Source organism: Sceloporus undulatus, chromosome 1 (genome assembly GCF_019175285.1).
Source record: "Sceloporus undulatus isolate JIND9_A2432 ecotype Alabama chromosome 1, SceUnd_v1.1, whole genome shotgun sequence".
Lineage (NCBI taxonomy): Eukaryota > Metazoa > Chordata > Lepidosauria > Squamata > Phrynosomatidae > Sceloporus > Sceloporus undulatus.
In genome coordinates, this window is record NC_056522.1 from 53,296,589 (window position 1) to 53,306,428 (window position 9,840).

Genomic DNA, 9,840 nt, shown 5'->3' on the forward strand with positions numbered 1-9,840 from the left:
GTGTGTGTGTGTGTGTGTGTGTGTGTGTGTGTGTGTGTGTGTGTGTGTGAATTTGTGGCAAGCCTGTGATCTTTGCAGGATTTTCTTAGGCAAGAAATAACCAGAGGTGGTTTTGTAGACCCTTCTTCTGAATTATATAGCCTATAGCACCTGGTATTCATTGGCAGTCTCCCATCAAAGTATTAATTAGGGCTGACCCTGTCTAGGTTCCAAGATTAAGAGGGATCTGGTGCCTTTAGGGTATTTGGGGCATCCCAAAAATTGGTACTTTATTTTAATTTTAATGAAAGTAATCTTAAGGGCTTTTATTGGGCAGAATGTTTAGATACAAATATAACAAATACATAAAACTGACTTTTTTTTACATATGCTCACCATCCCCATCAAAACAGTGTTAAAAATACATGAATATCAAAATGTCAGGGTACCATTTTAACAACTCTTTTGTTTATGCTAGATATCATAATTGACAGAAGTTAATTACTTTTGTCAGTCATTAAATCTAGAATAGACAAAGGATTTGCTATGTAATGAACTGTAATTAAATCAAGTAAGGAATAAGAAATACAGTTTCCACCTGAAATTAAAATATATGAATTTCAATAAAAGCAAATGTTAACATTTACCTACGCCAGGAGCATCACCTTCCTGATAGATGAATTTCAGTGTTCTGCATCCATCTTTGACAAAAAAGTTATCAAATGCTTGTAACTGTTAAAATAAACACAGAGGATTCATAGTCAAAAACTGTTTCAGAAGTCTGGTGGCTCCTCCTTGTTAAAAAACAAACTTTGCTTTATTAGAAGTTATTTAGTGATAAGTGCCAGATGATTCCACAATCACTACAAGTTTCTTTCAAAGGTATTTCCATCTGAAATAATTTCTTTGTCATCAGCAGAATTTCCTTCTTTCCCTAATTTACAGAAATTCTCTAATATTATTATATTTAGCTTGTCCTGATGTGTTTGTATTTCATCCTTATTTCTAGTCCAAGGAAAAATTGCATAGCATGGTTAGGGCTGAAGACGTGCCTAAAAATTCAGGAGCAGGACGCGCAGATGCCGTACACCCCCGGAGTGGCCAGAAGCTGCTCCAGGGCCACCTAACGCAGACTGAAGCTGGCCAAAAAAGAAGCATTTGAAAAAGTGTTCCTTACTGGTGGTCCATTCAGAGCCACAGCAGTCTTACACTGTTCGGCACTCCCACATTGATCAAGCGCTGACCAGGGCTGGTGAGGTCAGAGGCCACTCCAGGCTGCCAGGCTGCTTCACCCCAAGCCAGTGTTTCTTCATCTGTTTACAAGTGTTGGAATTTTCTGCATGGCAGAGGGTTGGACAAGATGGCCATTGTGGTCTCTTCCAACTCTATGGCCCGTTACAGACCACCCCTTAGGGGCGGCCTATAGGCACACCTTTCCCCGCCAGATCGGGGCCTCAGCGGCCAGAGCGGCAGCCGCTGAAGCCCCGATCTGCCGCTTTCCGGGCTGTGGGGAAGTGGCAAAAGGCCCCTTCCCTGCAGCCTGGAAAGGGGTGTCCTTGGGGCTTCAAGCCCCAAGGACACCCCGCGGCGGCGGGGAGAAGGAGAAAGGGGCCATTTGGCCCCTTTCTCCTTTGGTCTGCTGGGCGCAGCCATCTAAAGGCTGTGCCCAGCGGACCAAACCAGGAAGGAGCTCCGAAATGGAGCTCCTTCCGGGGTCGCGGAAAGGGCAGCCTAGGCGCCCTGCCACGACCCCAATACGTCACAACCGCGCCGCCTCGTTTGGAGGCGGCGCGGTCGTTATGTATTGATGGTGGCGGCCGTGTGGAATGGCCGCCACCATTTTGTGTGCGCAGGGGTTGGGGCGGTGCGGAAGCTCCGCGCGTACTTTTTAGCCCGTATGTAACGGGCCTATGATTTCCATGATTCTATTCCAGGTACCTTCACCCAGCCAGCATGACTAATGGGGATGGTGTGACTTGTACTACAATATGGTGGAAGGCATCAGGTCAAAGCTTTCAACTTCACACAACTGAAATCACTTTGCTTACTTAAGTCCTTCCCGATGTGAGGGGCAAGAAGTCAGGGGAATAGTTAGAAGACACCATTTGGTCTGTGGAAGGCTTGGAGGGGGAAATTCATCCCTCTCCCCAAAGAGACAAAGTCCAGAGGCTAAACCTTGCCAGAAACTAATGCCAATGCTTATCTCCATACCCCCCTCACAAAACACTAATAGGAATCCTAAATGCCTGCATCACACCATCAGGGGTTCATTGGTGCATGGATTTTCCAGTTTGACATGTGGCACTGCTTGCCAGCAATGGTCTTCTGCTGTCCAGAAAAGGCAGAAAGAACACTACATGCAAATGAATAAATGCCACCAAGCTCAAGTACAGCAGAAACTAAAACAGACACAAGTCAGTCAGAGAACATTTTGTTATTCTGCACTCTGCTGTTGACATTCATTCTCCAACAAAATAATTTTGTGGGGAGTCTCCAGAATGAATTGCAATATACTATCAAATTTGATATTCAGGCTAGGCAACATTACAAAGATAGGAAGCCTGTATTAGGCTCCACTAATTTACTGTTGTTATGCGGGGTCTCTATGTTTAGCTTATATATTTTTGAGCTTTAAATAGAAACATCACAGGCTGTACTCCTTTGTGACCTTTCGACTCTGGATAGCTGTTATTGGGGGATGGGAATTGGAGAGAGTATTTATACTGTCTGTCATTTCTACAGGCCATCTATCGATTATTATTATTATTATTATTATTATTATTATTAACCTTTATTTATAAAGCACTGTAAATTTACACAGCGCTGTACATACAATCTTTTTAATTAGACAGTTCCCTGCCCTCAGGCTTCTTATTTATTAAGTTAGTTTATATTTAAAATGTTAAAACTATTAAAATCATTTCAATAAAACAATATAAAATTACACCAAACATGCAAAAGTTTTAAAAAACAAAAACAAAAATAAAATGCACACCCCATATAAAAGCCTTACTGACAATTATTATACATTAAAAGTCTGTTTGAACAAAAATGTCTTTGCCTGCCAGCGAAAGGTAACTTCATATGATATGTGACAATAAGAGCTGTTCAATGGTGGGACACACTCCCTCAGAGTGTAGTGGAGTCCCCTTGTTTGAAAGTTTTTAAACAGAGGTTAGATGACCACCTGTCAGGGATGCTTTGATTGTGTATTCCTGCATGGCAGGAGGTTGGACTAGATGGTCATTGTGATCTCTTCCAATTCTATGATTCTATGAAAAAGTAACAAAGGCCCAGGACAGACCACCCAAAAAGGGTGGCCTGCCAGCAGCCTAATTCCCTCCAGAAGGAAGCCACTTCCCTCCAGAGTTAAAAGAACCTGGAAAAACTGGGATCTTTTTTGCACCACAGGGTGGATGTCAATGGTGTGCCAATGGTACCATGCGTGGTACCATGCGACTGCCATGCGATGCTTATGTCACAATGGCAGTGCCCTGTGTACATGGGACGCCACCATTGTTATGCCACCTGCATATAGTAGGGTTAGGGACCATGCGGTTGCCGCGTGGTCCCTAACCCTAGTATCAGCACTGCCACACCACAAAAGACCCATCTGTCTCAGGCCAAACTTTTCTCATTTTCAAAAAGTAACTAAAATAATCAACTGCTTAAATACACAGCAACAAATGATGCAAGTCAATGGTCTGTGATGTGAAACTTGCTCTTCTTCCTTCTGTCTTTCTGTTTCAGGTCTTGCAACGTTGCACCAGACAATAGTGTGAGGCACAACATAAACCAGTGCATGAACTTTGTGATATTCCTCTCCCATTTTTTAAGGCCACATCTCCATGAGTATAAAAGCAACCAAGGAGTGTCAGTTACATAAGAAGGGTGAACTTTGCCCTTGTTACACTTGAACCATAATTTAACAACAGTCATACAAGTACTGTACCACCTGTTTACTGGGGAGAAGGAACTAATTACATGTAATACACTAGTTGTAACCATTTATTTTCAATCTCTGCAAAGGTTGCAGTAGGTTAAGGGATCAACATGTCATGTTACAGAGAGCTGTGCATTTAATGAGCAAGGATTAAAAGACATATTAATTGTAAAACAACATTCATAAACTAGACTTACTGTTGGGCCATCTAAAATTAATTCTTCTATGGATAAAATATCTAGTCCAAGTTTGTCTGACAGAATTTCAAATATATATTTGTATGCAGCATTAATTTTCATCTTTCGGCTTTCTCTTGCATCTCTGTATCGTATCTAAACATAGAAAAAATGTTTTAAAGAAGTGGAACACTGTAGTTATTTGTCATGAAACTTTTAGCTTAAAATCCCTATAGCAACTTTGTATTTAAGTGTGAATAACTGCAATACTCAAATATTTTCCTTGTTTACTATAGGGCCATTCAGACTACCTTTTGCACCAAATTATAACCTAGCATAAAAGTGAGAAGTTCCCACTGGATTTTTACACACCTGGATCAGGGTTTTGCACACCAGATCCAGGGCAAATCCCCCTTAGAGCAGGTTTTCCAAAAGTGGATTATTCCCCCCCCTTTTTTTTTTTTGAAAAACCGAGGCCAGGCCAATGCAGACTTGGCCCTGGTCATGAACGGGTCATTTAGGGGGAGGGATCAATGTCAGAAGGTGGGCAGTCGGCGGAACATGTTTCCCTTCTTGTATCGGGCGCTTCGACTTTTTTAAAAATATTGTTTAGTTTTTTGACAGATTATGTGAATGCTTGGTGCTTTCACGTGAATGCTTGTGGTACATGGAGGAAGGGGCATGGGGTGGTAGTGAAGGGGCGGTGAGAGGAGAAAGACAAGAGTATTGGGTCGGGAGTGAAGGGGAGGTGAGAGACCAGAGAGTGTAGGGGGGGCTGTGTGACTGTGGCATGGCCCTGCAGGGCTCACTTTCCTCCTCCTCCTCCTCCTCCTCCTCCTCCTCCTCCTCCTCCTAAACAGGGATAGTGGGGAAGGTCTTTCTGTGGGAAATCCATGGCTGTGATGCAATTACCCATATATGGAATTGTTCCCTGTTCCAGGAAAGGAACAGGTAGCCACGGGACAATCTGGATAAATGGTAAGGGTGGGAATCCCTGGCAATTATCCATATATGGTCTTGGCTTCCCTGTTCCTTCCTGGAAACAGAGAAGACAAGTCCATATATGGATAATTGCATCACAGCCAAGGATTTCACACAGAAAGACCTTCCTTGCTGTCTCTGTTCAGCAGGAGGAGGAGGGAGGAGGAGGAAAGGGAGTCCTGCAGGGCCATGCCATGCTCCTGGGGGCCCGGGTAAGGGGGCTGGAGGAGGAGGAGGAGGAGGAGGAGGAGGAGGAGGAGGAGGAGGAAAGGGAGCCCCCACAATTGACAATTTGACAGAATATACGAACCTTGCCAATCGATTTTTTTAAAGGGGGGGAGCACTCATGCTGTTGATGAATAGCTGCATGACATGTCACCATTGACATCATTTGATTGACAACAAGGAGGCTCCATCTTAAACCGCTACTTTGGTTAGTGTGAACTTCAGCGGGCCAAATTACATTGATTAAAAGTAATGGGAACTTGTTTCCGGGGAGATTCAGTATGGGGGCAACCGGATCTGCCCAGTTCTACCCGGAGCAAATGGGCTAGTGAGAATGGGGCCTATATTTCCATTTGCCATTTGTCTTCCTTGTACCATTTTCTACCATCACATCTTCCAGCAGGGGTCCTCTAAGGCTTTTAAAAGAGTCATGTAGAGGCACAGTGTTATGTAAATAGATGTAACATGGAAATTATGCTACGGTTTTGTTGTTGTCCGAGAATATTAGTATTCTTCAACTTCTACCCTTTACAGGAAAAAAAATTCAAAGCCAGATTCACTTTGAAAGGAAAAAAAAATATATGGTTGATTATCTTAAATCAGGCACTATGGCAGGATGATGATTCATTCCACCACTGGTTTCACCAGCAGCTTCCTCTAGAGCTCTGCAGCCACTCACTCACAAACAACAAGGTTATGAGTTCAATACCAGCCAGGGCTCCAGGTCAACTCAGCCTAGCATCCTTCTGTAGGTTGCTCACATGAGTACCCAACTTATTGGAGGCAATTAGCTTACACTTTGTAAACCACTTAGTACATTGGTAGGCAGTATAGAAATGTACTTGCTATTGCTAGCTCTTTTTGGAGGAAGGAGATGGTTTCTTTCTTTTTTTAATCAGAATATAATATTCTCCTCAATTCCAACCCTCCTTAACACCCAGTTCCATTGTTGGATGGAATTGGCATTAATCCTTAGAAATCTTTGGATGAATCCCATCAGCACAGTGGAAGGCAACAGAGATCTTGTCAACTTCATTTTCCACTGGAATATTGAGAATAGTGAAATAATTATTTCTAGACCATGATTTCTATCACTATATGACAAGAGAGACTGAGGCCTTCATGCTTTAAATAGTAGAAAAGAATGTATGAAATGAAGCGTGAAATGGAAAGGAGAGAAAATACAGAAATGAAAATAATGGCAGTACAATGCAATATAGATTAGAAGGAATATATACTGAAGGCATAGCATAATGAATGCTTTGACATATCAGTGCCAACAAACAACTAGTGTTAAAACAGTTCTGGATATTCCTTTGAGGTTAGGAGGCCAAGCCTAAAATCTGATGCCCTGAAAGAGTTTCATCACAATTACTGTAAGTGCAAAGGACCTAGTTCTTAGTATGTAAAACAAACAGAGCCAAGGATCCTTGTATGAAATCTAAAAGGTCTGTTGAAGTCACTCAGGATCTATGCCATTGAGTAATCTTACCTTGAAGTATTATATTTTTATTAAGGTAACAAATAAGAAATCAAAACAGAAGGGAAATGTCTCACATAGCAGAAAGATACATTCTTGTACTGCACCCCAAAGCCATTTTTGCAGGTATCAAAGGAACCATAATATGTATCTATTTTTAAACTACCTCCATATATGTTCATCACATGAATCATCCAAAGGCATTATATAAATTGGTGCTTGGTATAAGGTAGTTAGATATTCTTTTGAAAAACATGTTCTACTTCTATGCTAAGAACTACCTAAAATGGAACATCCAATCTCACTGCACTCACTAGCCAACAATGATGAGTGATCTTTTCATGAATATTATTTATAAGATGTGTCATTCTAACAACTTAGATAACCATATGATGATATTTTGATCTGCATAAATGTTTCAAAAATTGTGCACCAATATGTGACAAGAAAATACAAAGTACTTAATTGTGGCTGCATTTATGGGAAAGTATGTACTTGTCTCAAAAACTGAATACAAATCTGGCACAATTCATGAATACAAACCTGTTTCTCTTTCAGAGTTTCCTGTAGTGATTGCATTCCACTGGTGCTCCGGCGGAATTTAGACATCCTCCGGCCTGTGGGTTCAACACCTTGACGGCTACCGGGCCGAAATCGAGAACGCTCAGAAGCTCCTGAGCCCTGTCTGGATTGTGAGACAAACTCCTCCTCTTGTGGGCCAGGGCCAGGCTCCAGAATCTCTGGTGGAATAAGGCCACCTTGAGCATCTGCTGTGGGACCTTCATCAGCCCCTGGCTCTGGAGCAGATGGTTGTCGACTACTATCCTGGGTAGCAGCAGGTTCAGGAACAGAGTCCTGAGGAGCAGCTTCTGCAGGAGCCCCTGCAGCTTCTGGGTTATTGTCTGGTGTTTCTTCCATTTTAATTCCTACAGTTTACAAAAGTGACCCTTGTTAATATGATAAAATAGTAGTTTAGAACACTGATTACTACATATTTTACTGTAAGAGGTGTGCTGCCTTACAAATAATTCATTTTTCTCTATATATACCTAAATCCTCCAAACCCAGCTATACGCATCTACCAAAAGCATCTCTCATGAAATGTTCTGATCTGGGACAGGATCAATATATTCTTTTCCTCTGTAGGTTTGCAGGGTGGGGAGGTAACGAAAGGAGTATGGAACAAGGAAAAGATGTGGAGATACAGAATGTGTGTGTGTGTGAGAGGGGGGGGAGAGGGAGAGAGGGAGATAAGGGTAACAGAAAGAGGAATGGCTTCATCCACTTTTTGCCTCCTGTCACAGCATGGCGTAGTGGTTTGAGTGTTTGGAGACTAGGGTTCGATTCTCAGCTTGGCCATGAAACCCGCTTGGTGACATGCTCTCAGCCTCAGGGGTAAACCTCCTCTGAACCAATTTGCCAAGAAAACCCCATGATAGGGCAACCTTAGGGTCACCATTAACTTAGAAATGGCTTGAAGGCACACAAAAACAATCTACCCTGCACCAGTAGTCCCCCAAAAATAATCCCTGAAGAAATACAATCATTGATTTAAAAGAAACTGTTAGCTCATCACAGTATGACTTTTGATTACATATTTTAAAATGTCTTAACTGTTTTACCAGAACATCTACTGTAACTGGGACAGGAGAATGGGTTAATTTTGGGGTTCATAACAATTAATTTTTGTGACAAAGCAGTTTCACATTCATAGATTGTTTTTCGTTTTTTAAAATCAGGGATGACAAACATTTTTTGTTTTGCTCTAGCATGCCTTGAATACAGAAGCAGTTGTAAAGCACAGAATGGCAGTTCTGTGGGAAGAGAAGGGTTTGTTGTTGTTATCTACCCTCGAGTTGTTCTCGACCCATGGCGAGACTCCTAGACTCCCTATGCTCCACTGCTCTGCTCAGATCTTGCAAATTCATACCCATGACCTCCTTAATAGAGTCCATCCATTTAGCATGCAGCCTTCCTCTCTTTCTGCTTGCCTCCACCTTTTCTACCATTATTGCTTTTTCCAGTGAGTCATGCTTCCTCATGATGTGGCCAAAGTACAGCAGCCTCAATCTTGTCATCTTGGCTTGCAGAGAGACTTCTGGTTTGATCTGCTCTAGGACCCATTTGTTTGACTTCTTGGCTGTCCATGGTAACCCTCAGCACTCTTCCCCCAGAAGGGTTAACTATGCAAATATAAATGGCTATCTCAAAGTGGGTAGGTATAAATCCATGAAATCCAGTGTCTAAAATAATCTAGCTATGCTACTGGGAATAGCGATGTCTGCCTCTGGGAGTTTGGATTCCCTCACTGTCCTGTTTGAAAGAAAGAGGCAAGAGAATCAAGGTTTCCTCCTTTCTACCAGCTCCAAATTACCCCTGACAGACCTTGAGCAAAACAGTAGCCACAGTGAATTCACTTCATCCACCAAGTGCTGAGCCCTTTCGATCACCTGCGCAGAAGAAAATGAAAACCAGTAATGTTGGGTGGAAGGATACAGAAAAGGCACCCTCACTGCATATGCAGTTTAAAAGGGCTTCCAATCATCCAGCTGGGACTATATGTGGAAGGACACGTTGCGTTCTAAACTGTGAAAAGATTCTTCTGACAGTTGGGTGCAGAACTGATCAACCCAACGATGGGTTGGAATCATGAAGCAGATGCAACGGAAAGACCCCACCCTCTGTCAGTGTGCATTGCTAGGGCATCATGTATATATCACCTGAAACCTCTGGACACAAACCTTCACTCGGAAGGGCCTGTCTGAGTTTTCAGGTGACATATGCATCTAGGAACTAGGATAGAGCTTTCACAACAGAAGCAGAAAAGGAGCCAATGTGGTGTAGTGAAGCCAAGCCCTCCCTTCAGTCCATCTGCCTTGGTCCAGGCCTCGGTTGTTGAGAGGAACTGCTGGACCTCTTACCCTTTCCCATCACCACTCCCTTTTCCTTCTGTGTTATGTCTTTTTAGATTGTAAGCCTGAGGGCAGGGAACCGTCTAACTAAAAAGATTGCATGTACAGCGCTGTGTAAATCTACAGCGCTTCATAAATAAAGGT

At 42.6% G+C, this 9,840-nt stretch overlaps 1 protein-coding gene across 1 annotated transcript in view; it reads right to left on the reverse strand.

The window, feature by feature from the left end:
* DNAH8 (dynein axonemal heavy chain 8) overlaps positions 1 to 7,702 on the reverse strand; it is a 204,000-nt gene extending 196,298 nt beyond the window's left edge. The window contains 3 exon segments of the mRNA XM_042456521.1: positions 627 to 711; positions 4,120 to 4,254; positions 7,328 to 7,702. Coding sequence (XP_042312455.1) covers positions 627 to 711; positions 4,120 to 4,254; positions 7,328 to 7,702 — 595 coding nt within the window.
* Between the last annotated feature and the right edge of the window lie 2,138 nt (positions 7,703 to 9,840).